This window comes from Zonotrichia albicollis, chromosome 5 (assembly GCF_047830755.1).
Source record: "Zonotrichia albicollis isolate bZonAlb1 chromosome 5, bZonAlb1.hap1, whole genome shotgun sequence".
NCBI classification, from domain to species: Eukaryota; Metazoa; Chordata; class Aves; order Passeriformes; family Passerellidae; genus Zonotrichia; species Zonotrichia albicollis.
In genome coordinates this window covers 23,405,765-23,423,969 of record NC_133823.1, presented here as the reverse complement: position 1 = coordinate 23,423,969, position 18,205 = coordinate 23,405,765, and the positions used below count along the sequence as shown (strand labels likewise).

Here is an 18,205-nt window from a genome sequence, read left to right as displayed (position 1 = left end):
CATAATCACCAGTTGCTAGAAATAAATATTGCAAGAACTAATATGCTAGTTACAGCCTTAAAACTGGGCATGTGTGCAGTGCACACTGGTTGAAGAGGAAGTTGTTTTATAACATTTTTAATTATGAAATTTCTTATGCAACTGAGTTAAAGGGTCATTTATAAACAATTCAGTTCCAAAGCTTCCTTAGGCAGTAACTGACCTATGTCATTTCTTGTAGCTTAAGCTTGACTCAGTCCAGTCTCATGCCAAACAAGATTTGGGAACTGGAATATAAAGAATGCTGATTCAACGTACAGTTCATAATATTTCTTTTCCACTCAAAAACAGGTGGAGTAGTTCCACCTGTGGCTGCAGTGTCTGGTTTTTTTACATCCCTTAGTAGAGGTGAGGCAGCTGTGCTGCTTGCTATGGCAGGAACATCTCCCAGGCATCACTGGCAGTAGGCAGGCCATGCTGACTCTGGATCTCAGACCATGAAACCAGGCCTTGAACAGCTGATTTTGCAGCCAGCTTCAGTCCCTGACTGAGGAGTTATTTATACAGCTACAACAAATTTAACTGCAGGCCTCTACCTCTTGTGTGGGCATGGAGCACATCCAGAAAGAAGCAAATCCTTATTTGTAATCATCAGCTTAAAACCACTGCCCTTCCCTATGATTTTGCCAGGAAAATGATGATGGAGGGATCCTTAATACTTCCACTTAGGCCAAAGCTAACTGAGCAGCACAAGGGACCATCCCCATTCCTTATTCTTGCTATGGATCTGAGACTTCTCCTCACTTTTCAAAGAAAAAGTCACTCTCCAAAATCACTTCAGGTGAGCAAACAGCCAGACACACTGTATTTCCTAATACAGAAGACTGAGCCAAAAGTCTTCAGCCTTACAAGTGACTGTGCCTTCCTGAGCTTGCTTCTACCAAAACCCATTTTTGGTTGTTTTTTTAAATCCAATTTTAAAGACAGTTAAATTCCATTTTATTACAAAGCTTTTATTAAAAAACAAATGCTCAGCACATTAACTCAAACTGGAATGACAAAAAAAAATTGGTTGACAGTATTTTTGGCAAAGGCTGTGCCTTACTATTTTAAAAAATGGGTACATCAATGCTCATTTCAACAACTGGCATAAAATCCCACTAACAGGCTAACAAAAACAGATACAAATACAGAACAATTGAAGTAATAATTCAAGTGCTGGGCTTTTTACAAGGAGAAGGGGAATGGGTGAGAAGGAGAACTCACTGCAGTCAGATTTGCTGAATGTATTGCTTATGTTTACAGAGTAGATGATGCAAGACTAACATGTCTACTGACCAGCTGACTGTTGTTACATTTATTTAGTTCTATAGGACACTGTATTATATAGACTGAGAGGCCACTATTTGTTACAAATAGTTTAACAAAACAGCCACCTTTTTTCCATACAGATTTTTCCTCTGGAAGAAAAAAAAAAAAAAAGAAAAACTCCTTTTATTTAAAAAGTATTTCAGATTTTTGACACTTGTTTAAGCTCATACCTAGTAAAATATACACCAAAGAAATTACAAACTAAAAGTTAAAATATAAAAGCATTCAAGTTTCTTAAAAAAAGCTAAAACCAAAATTGATCCTGTCGCACCATTAAATAAAAAGGTTGAGCGCGTCATCCTGGTCCAGGCAAATTCCATCCCTTGATGTGCTGTGTGGGGCAGCTGTGGTCTATGGAATTCTGCTGGCTGAAGCAGGCACAGACAGCCATGCTACTGTGTTTGCTGACTCAATATGGACACAGATGAGATGGGTGCTTAAGAGTGCAAGGCAGAGGTGAAGACAAAAGCTGCTCTGCTGACCCAGGAGCTCATTTGCTCTATTTATATCAGGGCTGGACCTCGTGATAGTGAAGGATTTTGGCAGTGATTGTCTTTATGATTCAGTGTCTCTAGCAGTGACATCAGGGTGGATGACATCCTAGACAGACTCCTTGGGGTGGTCTGTGTGGATGAAGGACACACCTAGGGTTTAACAAGCTTCCATCTCCAGAAGGGGTCCTGGTGTCGCCGCCTTTGCTTTGCAAGTTGAGAAAGCATTTCTTTTCCCACCTACAGCGAAGGGGAGGAAAGAGAGAGAGAGAGAGTGTGTGATAAAGACTATCTGGAGCCTTTAAAAAAAAATAAATTCTTCAAACAAGCTGGTGATGGGTCACTGTAACTCTTACAGCTCTATTAGTGGAATGTGCATTACAATGTCAAAGTTAAATGCAGAATTTATTACTACTTGCTTTTGCTTGAAGTTTGCAACTATATTTATGGAAAGTACTTTGCATTGTAAAGAGATACCAACTAGAAAGGTGAGGTTTTAAACATCCAGCATATTACAGAATTTCTTCCCTTTAGTAGTGGATTTCATTTATCTACAACATTTGACCCAGATACCATTACAAAATGAGACATCCTCAGGCTTTAGTACTGCAGTGCAGTGGTTGAGGTCAATTAAACCTCTATTTCAGAGCCTCAGGCTCTACTCCCTGCAGACATGAAAAAATGCTGTCTTCTGCAAGCAGTTTGGTAGAGGAATGTGGTGGATGAGGCTTGTGTGAACACTGATTCTGCCATCCATCCTCAGGACTGGGGAGGATTTATTCTGCTCTTCAGTGGAGTAGGGAACATCTTCCAGCTGTGTAAGACCCATGGGCCTCCTCCCTAGCAGTAAAGTTCACTAGATCTTGGAAGGATTTATATTCTTAGAGCATGTGAAACGGCCCACAGTACAGGCCTAACAGGAATTGCTGATCCAGAGGAGCACAGTCTAGGTCTCTGGGTTACATCAGCTGATTTATGAAATTGCCAACTCAACCGTCACCCTCACCATTCTGATCCAGACAAGTGAGTTATAACAGGGTCTCCACTCAAAATCTTTCTAACAAGTCAGACATTATTCCACACATGGACACATGCTCTCCAGTAACTGTTTGGGGATTATTGGTATTTCAGAAAAATCAACATTAACCTCTAGGTCTCCATGTACTACTCAATTGCCTAACAAATAGAAGGTTTGGTGAGCAAAGCTTTTGAGAGTGATCAAAATTAGCACAAGAATGCAGTTCAGTGGAGAAGGTAAACAAATTTTCACCAGAAGAAAGACAAAATGCTTAGTCACATAAAGATACACTGCCAGCACCTTGAGTCACACAAGGCAAGACAGAACAAGTTTATGAAGAAATGGTTTAAACCACAAGTTGAACTTCTTTTAGACTAATCATGATAGATAGACTGCTTAAGCCTGCAAGAGTTACAAGCTGAGTTAATCAGCAAAATTTACATTACATTACATTTCAGCAGTATTTAACCAGGGCCATTTATAACTAAGCACCCACCTCCCATCTGCTGCAGCTTCTGTGTAAACCATTGCCACACAAAGTGTTTCACTCATAGTGGCTGAGGAGCGTGGCAGCTCCTGAGTAAGGAGCTACACTGCCTCATGTAGTCCCGGCTAGAAAGCCTCTAAAACTGATTTTGTACCCTTTGAATTCAATCAGCATAAGCTGAGGTCCCAAAATCTTATTAAACAAGTTGACTCCTTATCAGGTCACCCATATGGCTATTGTTACAGCAGAAAGGAAAGTTGAGGACACTTAATTTTAGCTGCAGACTAAGGTAGAAAAGACCAGCATGTATTGATAACAAACTGCTTTGTATAGCTTAGATTTAATGCAGACTCCCTTGTTGCCTACATAGTGCCATCCCTGATACGTAAGGAATAGCTCACACCTGCTGCTGGTAGCCACAAAAGGACATTTAAAGCCACTGAGGCCTCTTAAACAGCTAAAAGTCCACTGGCAAACCATCAGTTTCAACAGAGGTGGTCTGTATTGACTAATTCAATTCCTATTTCCTCATAAAACCAGCCCATGTCCCAACTAAAAAAAGCCTCCTGAGCTTCCTGCCTTTTTTTTATTTTTTTTATAAAGTAGCACAGTGCTCCGTAACACGTGCGGATCAAAGAGCTACGAAGGGCTCTACCTTTCCAAGGAGCACGAAAGAGAGGCCAAGCAAACAGCAGAGCAACACTGGGGAGAGCACCCTGCAGCTTTATATTTATTTTGTGCCTTTTCATCCCAGATTTTCAAAGGTTTGGTCCAGGTTGCTCTTCCTGGGAAGGTTTTCCTCTCAGTCTTACATGAAAACATTCAGCTTCCTGTTGAGGAATGGCCTTGAGGCGCCAGGCCAGTAGTTCACAGCAGTCTGATACAAGCGCTGTGATTCAGAGCTACTCCCCATTAGCAGCCAGGAATGTCTACTTCACTGAAGGAAATGAAATGCTCTTCTGTTGAGATGGTTCCCTGCCTCCTCCCCCCTTCCCTTACCAGCAAGCTGTCTTTGAAGTCAGGAGGTTAAAATAACGACCGTGGCCTTGCTCTGGCCCTCAGCTTTTTCCAACAGCAGCCATTGCTTCTTTCTCAATCCAGAGGCAGCACTGCAGCGCCTGCCTCCTTTCCATAGCTCCTAACTATGCCCAGCTCCTCCAGAGAGGCTGCAGACACCACAGTGATTCTGGAAGGGGACAGGCACAGGGAAGCCCCACGTATTTTTATTTCCAAGCAGTACAGCAAATTACAGAGTAGCTATCCTGAAAACAGCATCTAGAACCCAGCCTTTCCCTGGCTGCACATTAAGGCTACACGCTGGAAATTGCTTCTACTGCTGATAAACCAAATAATACCTAAAAAATATGAGTGATGATGGTGTTGCCTTACAGATAAAAAACAGGTCAAATCAGGATTCTTTTCAAGAAACCACAGGCATGTGCTAAGGAGACTGAAGACTTCCCACATCTAAGGCTTCACTGGGGGGCTGCAGCTGAAGTCTCGCCAGGCGAGGCATGCCCTAGCAAAGCCCAATCCACAAGCGAAGTCGGCACAAATCAAAGACTGCAATTACAGCTCCCTGGCTGTGGTTAGGCTTCAAAGAAAGTGCTGCAAGTCACATTTTACATATGTGAAGTCTTGAACCTGAGCCACAATAGGAGGCACTGTCTGTGCCATTTGCAGTGTACATCTGACTGCAGGAGGAAAGAGGAAAAAGAAAACAGCACCTCGAGTAAGAAACAGACATAAGATTCAAGAATAATGAAGTGCAAAAAGAAAAGCTTTACTATTGAAGTGATAAAACTAATTCAGGAATTGCTGCAGTAAAACTAAATTCTCCTAGCAAGCCTGGGCTCAGTGGCTGAGGAGATCACAAGGGGATCTGAAGTCCTCCCCATGCTTCAGAATGAGATGGATGAAGGCTGGGTCTGTAAAAGTTTTGTTCTCCTCCTCTGGTCTTTTAACTTTGCTAGAACAAAGGAGAGAATTATGCAGCTTCATCCAGGTCATGCTAATCAGAAAAGGTTATTGATGAAAGTCAGGAATGTTCAGATCAGTACAGGAATAAGTACTGAGTAAAAGAGATACCTAACCCTACACAGAGGGCAAGGGATATTAAGCATTTTAAATGAAGTACTTTTTTTCCTACACCTTTCCCTATCACATTGTTTGGATATAGCTCTAAGGAGAGACAAGACTACATACAACAGGCAGTTACATGTATTTTTTTTTTAAAGAAAAAAGTTCATATCCAAACCCATCTTTTAATACAGTACTTCAAACAACATGGCAAATTCAGGGATTTAAAAGCTGAAACTGTCATTTTCTTTATAAGTCCAAAACAGATATGTTTGACTTACTGCCAGCCATGGTTTATTCAATACTCCAGAAAGCCGGCTATGCAAAACCAGGTCATTATTTATCAGGGCAGTTTGTCGTGTTTGTGAAATCTCTCTGCATTTTCTTTAACGGCAGAGCTGGAGAGGGTTTCAGGCACAAGCAGATAGAATCCAGTGCTGCCGTCTGCTCCTCTTCCTGCCCAGCTGTGCCATGGTTTGTGGGTTTAGCCCAAACCAGATCCTTGAGATGTTCAGGGCAAACACAAACAAACACTCCACAACCCTTGTTGTTTCTAAACAAAAAAAGCACCTCCCAACAAAACCCCAGTCATTTAAGTAATCCAATTTGCTGCAGGGTCCCACAAGCTCTTACAAAACATGGATGGAGACCTACGGGAGACAGGAAAAAGCCCTCTCTGTAAGAGCTGGATACCAGCAGGCAGCAGAGGAAACTTTTTTAGCTGCCTTTGTATCCAAAGAAATTACATAAAATTGTACCATAAAACTGTAACAGATGCTGCCATGTTGAAACTATATTAGTATGAAGTTTTTCTTGGTCTGTCTAACCCCTCCATCACCCTTGCTACTTTTAACCTCAGTCCATTGCTGCTAACTGTGAATGGAAACTCCAACAGCAAATTATTCACTGTTGTTTTAAATGCCCTGAATTAGCTGCCCCTAAAATACCTCTTCATTGACTACAGGTGGAGCCTCGAGCCCTAACTTCTGTCCTCACAGTTTGACCTCAGCTAGATGCATTAAGTGAGCAGCAGGAATATTCCTCCCCCAGCCTTCCCAAGCCAGAGGCCTCTTCCAGAGCAGATTAGTTTCAACACAGAAAACGCCCAGGTATTTTAGGGTTCCCGTTTTGTGCAGCTGACGGCAATGGTGCCAAGCAGGTGTGGCTCTTATCAAAGGCCCCCAGTGTAGGCAGCACAAAACTACCAGCTTTATCACTTAGCTAGAATCTTTTAAATTATCTTACTGGAAGACCCAAGACATGCTTTTCCTGTTGGGTGTGGGAGGGGAGAGAGGCACCATGTTTATAATAAAAACCAGATTGCCTCTAGACAGCTGTCTCTAGCAGCTTCTTAAAGAGGAACAGTATCCTAAAGGCGAGGAAGAGGGAGGAAGAAACAGGCTTGTCTCCTTTCTGTATATTTATGGCATATAATAAATATTCAGGAGACTATTTTTAAAATTATTTGTTTTCTAAACTGAGAGCTAGGAGCACTGAAATTGCTACAGTTTTCACCTGCTGTAACAGAGAAGAACATGAGGTATTGGTAAAGCAATAAGTGAAGATTCTTTCAGAAGAAAGAAATAACATGGGTACAGTTTCCTCTTTAGATCTTTTTTGTCTGCCACAATTAAACATAGGTTAGAATTTACAGTACTTTGAAAGACAATCTCAACAGTTAAATCTTCTGATATATGGAATAATTTAAGTAGTTGCTTTCATGAAACCAAAGGCAAGTCAGATGTAACCTGAATAACTTCTTGAGCTTCCATTAACTCTTCTACGCACAGGCACCCACAGAGCAACACTAAAAGCATAAGACACCAGTACACAGAAACCACTACAGAATTCAAACTTACCAACTTCACTTTGATGCAATTAACTCATCTCATCATAAAATCTCTTCTGGTCCAAAACACACAACAGGAAGTCTGGGTACCTCAAAAGACCCACATATGTGAAGAAAACCAACTGTTCATCAAAATGTAGTCCCACCTAGTGTGTGCATTTGTCTTTACACCATAGAAACCAATTCTGTGTAGTTATTTCGGCAATAATATTTTACCACGTGCAATTTCAGGTATCCCTGAGATGAAGGATAGATACAAGGCTCTCATAACTCCTGAGTTTAACTCTGATACAACTTAATATTAATGAGGGAACACATATCCTGTAACTTTCGCAAGGAGGAAGCAACTTCAGAAATTATGTCTCTCTGCTCACTTAAGCCTACTTAACTCTCTTTAAGGCCTGATCCCGCTGTACTGATGTCTGTGGCAAGAACAGCAATTCAGAGATGGTTGCTGGTACCATCTTCCTCAGTTGCCTCTAACCCTGCTCACACATTACACCCCAGTGCCAGTGACACCTTCACTGCACAAATGCTTCCAACATTTGTTCCTACCCTTGGAAGGAGGAGCTGAAAGCTCTTGTTCTGAAAGCTCTCACTAAAGCCCATAACATCTCACTGACTCACCAGGCTCATGTTTTAACTGGCCAGACAATGGTGCTTCAGCTGGCCATGCTATGAGCTTCCTTCCTTGCACAGCTTTCCAATCTGCAAGCTTTCAAAACTGTCTGCACGGTGCAGTCTTAACATGCAGGTAAAGGGTCAGAGATTTAAAAGATGACTTGCATAAAAAATTCATAAAGTAGGGGATTAAGGAACTGACTGGTATGAGAAGGTTTGATCCGTTAGCAGTGACTTTTGCAATATCACGGTTAACACTCTGGTTTTGTTCTGTTCTTTCAGTTAGTTTTGTCTTCAGGATGGCTAGGTTTGCATTCACGTATATCAGAAGAACTCTTTAATCATAATCTCTAAAATCAGAGGCAAATGGAAGCAAAACTCAGTGTTACATTATGCTAGGGTTTGCTAAGCTTTGATAGAACTGCATTTGAATACAATTCTGTTGAAATTACAAGACAGATTTCACCCAAGCTTAGTCTCTAGAAACAAAGGGGAAAGATTTGACAGTGCCATAAAAACTTGCTTTCTAGCTCATCAGGAACACAGTATCAAAAACTCATTTTGAAACGTTTCATGTAAATACACTAAAAAAAGTGAAACTGCAATGCAGACCTGAGAAAACCATTAAAATTCTATAGTTTGCTTCCAATTGGAAATGAAACAACTTTTCAAAACCTTACATCTTATTTATGAAACAGTTTGTTTCTACAGAGTTTTTCTCATGACCTTAGACTTCTCAGTCTGGTGGTCAGTTTACTAAATCCACCAAAATATACCGTTGTTATCCAGAGAAGAATGGTGCACCAGCAGTCAACTCCCTGTCCCCACCCTATCCCACAGGAAGAGTTAGAACAATAGTTGTCTCACTGCTCTCCTTCATTCTAGCCCAAGCCACCTACTGCTAACACCTCAGAAGTGAAACAATAAGGGGTTTTTTAATAACTTGTAAAAGTGGTTGAGTTCAAACTTCATTCAGCATCTCTAATTTCACAGTAGGTTCTGCAACTTGAGTATCTCCAACAAAACAAAGATACACATCGACCTCCTGAATTACCTATTTCTTCCATTTGTCAGTGTCAATTTAAGGTATGAAAAGCTTCATAACTGACCGCACTGCGCTTATTTTGCAAAAATCCTTAACATTTTTCTTATTTCTCTAATCCCATATCTATACTCATTATCTAGTAGAAAGTGTTCTGTGTTCTTTAATTTGTAAAACCTATCCTTTGCTACTACCCTCACTTATGCCTCCCACAGCGTGATTGCACTGAAAATAGCTCTTCCTTCCTTCCTTCTCTTCACAAGGGCCCTCCACCAGGATGATAATGGGAAGCAGGGACCTGGGTCTGCTCTGACGACCTCTCCCAGCAGGTGTCAGTGCCCCTCTGTACCTGCCACCTGCATGGTCAGAAGAGCAAAGCCATGGCTTCTCTTCAGGTCTGCTCTTCTGACCTTTTCCTTGATGTCAGAGAGCCTGAAAGAGAGGAGGTCTTGCTGTCTTTCACCCCAGCAAGATCGATGTCAGATCAGAATTAAGTTGCTGGAGGGACACACAGAAGGGACAGAATGCCATCCAGAGGGACATGGGCAGGCTTGAGCGGTGACCTGTGCAAACCTCATAAGGTTTGACAAGTGCCAGGTCCAGCAACTGGGTCAGAGCAATCCCAAGCACAAATACAGGCTGGGTGGAGGATGGACTGAGAGCAGCCCTGTGGAGGTGGTGGTGGAAGAAACCCAGCCATGTGCACTCACAGCCCAGAAACTCAGTTGTATCCTGGGCTGCATCCAGAGCACCTTGGCCATCAGGGCAAGGGAGGGGATTCTGCCCCTCTGCTCGGCTCTGGTGAGACCCCACCTGCAGTGCTACATCCAGCTCTGGGGTCCCCAACAGTAAAAGCACATGGACTCGTTAGACTGATCCCAAAGAAGGGCACAAAGATGCTCAGAGGGCTGGAGCAGCTCTCCTCTGCAGACAGGCTAAGAGAGTTGGGCTTCTTCAGCCAAGAGAAAGTTCCAGTGAAACCTTACAACAGTCTTCCAGTTCCTAAAGGGGGCCTACAGGAAAGCTGGAGAGGGACTTCTTACAGTGGCATGTAGTGATAGGACAAGGGAGAGTGGCTTTAAACTGACAGAGAATAGGTTTAGATTGGATATTAGGAAGAAAATTCTTTAATGTGAGGGTGGTGAGGCCCAGGGAAGTTGCCCCATCTCTGGAAGTGTTCAAGGCCAGATTTGATGAGGCTTTGAATAACCTGGTCTAATGGAAGGTGTCTCTGACCATGGTCGGGAGGCATTGGAACTAGATGATCTTTAAGGTCCCTTTCAATCCTAGCCAGGATCTGTCTGAGGGCTATACTCATTTTCTATGGAAATTTTATACCTATCTGAAATAATACAAATATTTTGATGCAGAAAATTTTCTTCTGCTCATTCTGTCCCTCTTGCCTGTGCTGAAGGCCACTATTCATAGACAACTGGGGAATAGGGAAATATGGGTCACACAGGAAGCAATTTTTAAAGCAGATCAGGACAAATCTCTGCACCACCATCACCACACATATTCTCACAGAGACTAACTTCTGTGCAAGTTCTCCAAGCTCTGTTTAAAGCTTCTGAGCAGTCAAGAGCTATGGGAAAGGGTGAAGCATTTGTTTCAATTTTAACTACTCCAGCAGCAATTTCAAGAGCACCGGACAGCCCAGGTTTGCAAACATGCCTCAGAAAGGAAGGTACCACATCCTCTTTGTATCTCCTTTCTCAGATGCTGGCCAGAAACCCATGGTCAACCACAACCACAGTCATCAGACACTTCTTTTCCACACTATTCTGGCTGTGGACTGGTCCACTTTATAGTCTGCTTTCAGAGCTTCACTCCAGTTTATTTTTACATAATAGGGAAAACATAATCCAGTCATAAACTACTGCTCAAGAATCACTTCTGTGCTGAAATTTGGCTGAAATTTCCACATAGGAAGTTTGAAATGTTAAGATAATTCATTCTTCAAAGTTAAATTGTCTTAATCTGATCCTTTTAAGTACTTCTGATTGCAAATCAGTATTAGTCAAGTTTTCTTGGTTTTGAAAGCTTTGCTAATGTAGATGCTAATTGTCATGGAATTTTGCAAGCCACAAATAAACTTCTCACAGGTTTTCAGATGTCTATTAAGCTTCTCTATCACTCTTTCTAGCCCTTGAAGATATGCCAAAACACAATGTTAAATTATGTAGTTTCCCAATTGCATCCTGCCATATGTTGAATGATGAGCCTTTTAGAGTTCTGTACAGAGCAAGTCATAAGAAGTTAAGTATTTCCATGCTGCAGAACAATGAGGAATTTTTCTTAGTACCCTTCTATTTCCTTGCTGATTTCAAAATACTTATGAGATGCTAAAAATCATTGGGTTTTTTCTCCCAAAAGTCAGACTGGATAGGAAATTAGAAATCTCCACTTCCAATACAGAATTGGTTCTATTTACAAATCCTCTAGAAAGCTGTGCTTAAAGTAAAAAAGACACCACTCACCTTTCAGAAAGGTGCTCAACAGGTGATCTCTAAATTGTCCTTTATCTTAGCTTTCCTCATTTCCCCTTCCCTCCCTGGCCTCACGTCAATTTATTTTTTAGCATTATCACGTTTAATTCCACTCTTGGTTGATTTCAAAAGAAGAGAATAAATAACATTTATTTCTTCAATAAATCAAAGTTATTTCAAACAGTTTGTTGGGCCACATCAACTGCAAACAAAATCCTTCCTGGGACAGTTCCACGACTCTTGAAGGACACACTTTAGAGTAACCCAGGATAATATAGCAAAGACTGGTGCAGAGGGTCACAGTATTTCTAGTGCATTCTGAAGTGTTTTACAAACTGTCTATTCAGTAGGTTGGAGTTCACAGAACTTAGTTCAATCCTAAGCAGTGAAGCCATAAAATGCCTCCCCCTGTGTACAACTCTTAGAAAGGGGGCAACTTAATGCTAGCACCTTGACTTTACCACTCTAATCATGTTCAAGTCACAAAGCAGGATTAGAGGTCCACCTTAAAAATCAGTTACTTGCTGAATGTTCATGGACAAAAAAAAAAAAAAAAACAACAAAAACCCCACACCCAAAACTTTCACAGTATCTTAAATCACGTCTGTTTGCATGTCTCTTCCGTTACTTTCCTCTGAACATCCCACCACACAACCCTCCCACCATTTCATCCTTCTCACTTACATCACTGTAATTACAGCCCTGGCTGATCTCCTTTGTGCTGATCTTGAGATTCTTTCTTTGGTCTTGCCACCTACTCATTTCTGATTCTTCTCAGATAACAGAACGCTTGTCTCCTTCCCAGACCTCCCACCCTCCTTCTCCCTCTTCCTTACACCATCCATACGAGTAAGAAAGCTATTCCCAAACTTATTATCTCCATCCAGTAAAGACTACAACAGCTCTGCTGTGGGCCTGGTAAGATATTATGCTTGTGGGCAAAACATTCTTTGGATTAGGCTTGCAGAGGGCAAGAGCCTTAACCTTCAGAAGTTTACTTTGAAGTCTGGTTGATTCAGGTTCCCTAAATCATTCTGTGCATCTACTTCCAGCAAGAGCACATCTGCACATCTCCAGTGCAGATCATCCACTCAGCATGAAACAGAGAGGCTGCCTTCACATGCATATATGGAGTCAACAGCACACTTCCCCTTCTCTGAAGAACATACTACTGTTCTCAGACTCTGTGTTACAAATTGCCTGAAGACAGAGAGACAGATACTGTCAACAGTTTCGACACTGTTACAAAGCCAAAAAGGACTCAGGATGTAAAGGTCAAAGGGAGAGAAAAAACCTCCACATTCAGAACATTCAACCTGTAATACAGAAAATGCAGAGAAACTCCAACAAAAGTAGGTCAGCATAGGCAAGACTGTAAGGCATCCAAGAAACCAAATATTTCCTGTTTTTACTCTGTCACTTGAACCTTAGTTGTATTCCAATCTCAATCAAATACTCTGCATGAGTTCAGATAGAATTATGGGTATTTTGCCTACTGGTACTGTGTTAAGATCAAAGTGAAAAATGTTCACAGGAGTCATGGATGTGGGCAACTGAGCTGAAATATCAATTATAAAACTCAAGGTTAAAGCACTTTATTTTTCAGTAGGTATAATGCTCTAAGTAACAACATTTCACAGCTACATTTGTTGTATAGGCTACAGAACCCCAACACTGCAATCCATATCATCTCAAAGCAGCATGACTCAGGCACATTGCAAAGGGTAAGGCTGCCTTGCCTGAAAAACTTCTGCTTATTAGGAAGAAAAAAAGAGCACACATTTTGTCTTTTCACTTTAGCTTAAAAAAACCCAACAAACAAACGAACAAAGCCTTAAGTTTAGACTAACCAACATAATGGCATAACTTCAGAAGAGGCTTGCATCATGCTGACTGCTGACTGACACACTGCACACAGCAAAGTGAAGTTGGCTTTCTCAGGCCTAGAAAGTCGGAGCAGAGCAGAAGGCCAACAGGAGCCTGCTTTGCTGACTGCCCTGGAGTACCACAGGGAACCCATGGCCAAACAAGGCAGAGGAAGAGGACAGAGCCCATTTCTCATACAGCACGTAGGTGATTTGGAAAAGTTGGGGTTTTGTTGGGTTTTTTGCATGATTCCTGGGGATCTCCCCGGTGCAATATAGGTTAGTGGCTTAGAAGCTACTATTACTTCAAATTAATGCCATTCCTACTAGAAAACACATTATGCTGAGAGGAAGAGAAGGACCAGCCCTCCAACACAGACACTGAGAAATTAGAATCTCACTGTGGTACTGTGTGCACTCACAAGCTGACTAGATGGTGTTACTGCACATGTGTAATCACTAGGCATTCCACCCTTAGTGCAGGTAATATGATATAAAGAAAGAAAACACGTGCTGGAAATACAACAACCACAAAAAAACCCCAACCTGCACCACAAATTAAATACCACTGTTACAGCTGTGGGAAAAATTCTTGAAACAACTGAAATACAGTCCCATTTTCTTAGCAGGTGTTTTGTTAGTATACAGGTGAATAAATTGTTTTTAAAAGGTGCACCCAGCCAGCCAGAACCTTGTTGATGTCAGGACATAAAATGTGCTTCAACGCCAGTGTCTACCCTGCTCTTATATGAGCTGTGACAGTCTGGGAGGGCTTGCACCACTTAATAAACCCATCCCTGGTTCACAGGCAGACTTGCATTGGGTCAGCGAGGTGTGATCAATTTGAAAATGTTATGGTTAAGCAGTGAAATGGTGAACACCTAATAGATAGCCGGTATAAAAACCATCAGTAATCAAAGTAACATTAGCTTTGGGATATGGTAGTTCTGCAATTTTTGCTAAATCCATATTATTGCATAAAATTTATAAGAAGCCATATTTTACAATTCAGTTTTATCAGCAGGAAAGCTTTAGAGATGTTCTTACCATGCTTCAGATGTAGGCAGCTGTCATTCTGGGGCCTGTACCTGTAGAAGATTGTTTTCCTTTAACAAATTTCTGTTACAGAGTTTTTGCACATTCCAAGTAAGTTTGTTTGCTACAGTGTTACATGGAATTTTTTTGTGTGTAATTTTTGGTTTTGTTGTTTGGGTTTTTTTTATGGTTCTTATACCAGCCATTTTTTGTTGGGGAAAACAGGGTGTTTCTTAATACATATTTTAAAGACAAAAAGGAGACCTCACTGATGCTTTTAGCCAACCTACTAGGCAGCTGTTAGTGTACAAAGAAATGTAAAATACAGTGAGATAAAATACAGTTACTACAAAAGGTCTGTGTAAAGCTTCCAGTGTCCAAAAATACCACACAGTATTTGAGCCTCAGTTAAGTCTAAAGATGATACAACATGGATTGAGGAGAAAAGCAAAGGTAAAACAGGACAGGGTTTGCAGCAATGCGTAAGTTCAGCCAAAAATGTTGATGCCATCAGGACTGCTGCTCAGAAAGGTGTAAGGGAAAGCAGGCATGGGTTGTGTGCATGTTCACAAGCTTACATTCCAAGTGAAATATCTTAAAACATCCATCAGAAGCAAGCGTTAGACAAAAGCTCGTAAAAATTAAATAGCGCAAGCCCTGGTTTCTAAAATATACCTGAGGTAAATGGCAAGTAAGAGGTGGTCATGGCCTACCTGATGCTGATTCCTGCAACTTTTCTCTCTTCCTCTTCTTTTTCTTCCCCTGAAAAATAGGAAATTTTATTGTGCCATTACATTTATAGAACTTTTTTGTCACTTACCTCACAGCAAAAGTCATCTGGACACTGAAAATGTTACAAAAAAACCCAATTATTTTCAGGGTAGCTTTTCTATCCCAATTTTAATGAGTTCAATGGTAACAAAGTTTGCTCTGAGCATCTAAGGAGAAATATGCACATCAGCAATACATATATTTACATCCACACGGAATTACAATTTCTGGCAGTTTTTCAACTACCACTGGCAGCCGCAAGCACCAAAAAGACTTCTCACGCTCAATAATCTGATGACACGTATGTTGATATCATAATTTATGGCTCTTACAAGAACTCTTCACACATTCAGATACTTACACTGTCATACATGGTAGGAGCAGACAGGGTGTTGAAAGTACCTAGGACGACCATCACTTGTCCCCAGGGTGCAAACCAGCCCACAAAAGCTGTTCTGATAATGCTGGTACCTGAACAAAAGCCAAGTCTGGTGTGGCTGTGCCCGGAGAGCACGCTCTGCAATAACCAAACAGCAGAGACTGTACAGCAGAGCACCCTTAACATGGCTGAAGTGCAGAACACAAATAAATGCCTGGCAGCTGTCTTTCTGAGAGACCACACTGGCCACAGCCTGCCAACCTACACACTCAGCCTTCTCCTGCACCCCTTCTATGGAAATGGCCACAGCTCCTGCTTCACACAGTCTCTGTCAATTGAAACAAAAGGTCAGCTTAGACCCACAATTTTAAACCTCAGTCATCTTGCATCACCCTAACCACCACTGATATTCCTCCATGTCTTGTCTTTATTGCCCTCTATAATCAGTGAAAGCTTTTTGTGTGTGTTTTAAGAAAAAAATCATATCCATTTATGTTTTAAAGAAGCCTCCAGACAGGCTGCAACAGATGAGCTCTGGAAAGGCTGATGCAGTTGCTGTGAGCAGGGCTGCAGCCTGCTGCCCATCCTCTGGCCCCCACTCTCATGGCTGGCAGCTGCATGTCCCAGCACAGAGCATGCCACACACACACAGTGGCCTCAGAGGGGAAGGGCTGAGGAGCTGGGACACATCTTTCCACAAGCTGGCTCTGCAAAGTACTGGGATGGACAGCAGGTGATGTGAGAAACCACCTCAAACCCCTGCAGTGCTCACTGATTGACAGGACAGCAAGGGAGGACTCCTAATACAGGCTGTGGTGAGGCTCCAGCACATGAACTTAAGTAGCCTCCACTCTGCTCTGACAGTCTGGGCCTGCCTGACTCTCAAGCTCCTGTCCTTATTTATCCCAAGGCTGGCAACTGGGCTGGCCAATGCCTTGTGAGCAAGATTCCAAAGTCAGGACCAAGACTACAAGTTGAAAAACACATTTCAAGGGCTCTGGGGAGCTCCCAGCAATATGCTTTATCACTTAGGCACCAAGGCAATGCTTTTTTGAGAGGAAAGTGCATTACTGCAGATGTGAACATGGAAAAGCCTTGGGAGGAAGATTTGTTTTGTTCTCTATATGTCAGGCTGACTTCAAGTGCTAAAACATAAACTGAAAGCTGATCTGAGATCTACCTATGAGATAGCACAAGTGAACAAATAGAAGGCTGGGCTGAAAACTAGTTGTCAGCATTCCCAAGTAAGATAGTTTCTGACAACTGCAGCACACATCGACCCTCACTTTGTGAAAACATTGTGCTTCTCATGTCTATCACACAATTTTGCATGACTGCTTTGGGTATCAGTAATAAAAAGATATGGAAAAGATAGTTTCAACTGTTGAATAACAATGTTTAACATTTTCTTTGAATTCCTAAAATCAGGCAAAATTCCTAAAACCGGGCAAACCAAAATAGAAGAACTAAAACCAAACAGTACACTTTGTTCACTTGTACTGTTTTGTGAAACAGAAGAACCATCCCTAAGTAACTTCCAACCCTCAAAACACTGCAGTAATACCTGTGATAAATAATTAAAATTTCACTTTTTGACTGCCTAAGTTAGGAAAACCAAAGAGAAAAAAAAAAAAAGATACCATATATCTGAAAAGGTTTCAGTGATAAAGTGTGCTCTCCTATGATCACTGTCTGACCACCTCTGCAGAGCGTGTGCATTCCCTGAGAGGCAGAGGGGAGGGCAGCAGGAGGAAGCCAGCAGAGTTCTTCATTGTAACATACAGGACTGGAGTATGTCAGAGCTATACTTCCACACAGGATGTAGACTGGAAGCACATCAAAGAGATAACTCATACGTGCCACCTCACACTCTCCAAATGTCTGTCAAGGCATTTCAGAAAGCGCAGGTCCGCTGCTCGTGCTGTGTGGCACAGGCTGGGGCAGAGCACAGCTTCTCAAAGCCACATGGTCAAACAGCACAAGACCATGCTGAAGCCTGATGTCCAGTAAGCACGAGCTGACAAGACTCCAAAGTGGTGTGATTTTCCAGCAAGTCAATTTGTGACAAGCTAAACCCCCTTGTTTCCAGGGAATCTTCCCTAAGACCCTGTTTGTTCCCAGCTATACTTCAAGGCAGCTCTGTTGACATGGTCTGGCTACTGGAAATAAACCCTACCTGTGTAGTGGCAGGACAGTTTATTGGCTGTATAGAAAGGACAGAAAGAAGCTGCTAGAGTTTTCAGTTGTGGCTGTGCTTACAAAACTGGGCATGCATGTCAGCAAGACCAGGGCATTTCCTTTGGAGATAATCACATAGTTTCTGTGTCAATGCATTCTCTGCTAGTTTCTACAGTTTCTGTTAACACTGTGTTTAGGTACCTCAATCCTCAATGTCCAAAGACATCACTGAAGTAGAGAAAAACTGCTGTCTCCCTAATGCAGAAGGAAAATTGAGCCAGATATATCATGTACATTTCCTATCCCAGTAGATGGTGTCACATCTAATGGAGGGACAGAAAGGAGCTCAGTGCTCAGGTTAGGATCAGTCTCTCAGGACTGCAGCGTCTGAGTTTGATATCATCACATTTGGCTACACTGACAGCTCACTGCAGGCACCAGAGTGCAACCATGCAGCACAGCCTATTTGATATTTAATTATAAAACCAGAGTAATTGTAAGAAAACTTCTTAACGTATACATATATATATGTATACGAGCCTATAGACATA

The 18,205-nt window shown here is 41.9% G+C and overlaps 1 protein-coding gene across 8 annotated transcripts in view; it reads right to left on the bottom strand.

The window, feature by feature from the left end:
• Nucleotides 1–973: 973 nt before the first annotated feature.
• LEF1 (lymphoid enhancer binding factor 1) overlaps nt 974–18,205 on the bottom strand; it is a 71,580-nt gene continuing 54,348 nt past the window's right edge. For 5 of the 8 annotated variants that reach the window (XM_074541051.1, XM_074541052.1, XM_074541053.1 and 2 more), the window contains 2 exons: nt 15,040–15,088; nt 977–2,081 (listed from right to left, as the gene is read on the bottom strand). In XM_074541051.1, coding sequence (XP_074397152.1) covers nt 2,002–2,081; nt 15,040–15,088 — 129 coding nt within the window. In that variant the 3' untranslated portion in view covers nt 977–2,001. Of the gene's footprint in view, nt 2,082–14,338; nt 14,380–15,039; nt 15,089–18,205 lie in introns of all 8 variants that reach the window. The other 3 variants (XM_074541055.1, XM_074541058.1, XM_074541057.1) reach the window with 2 other exon arrangements.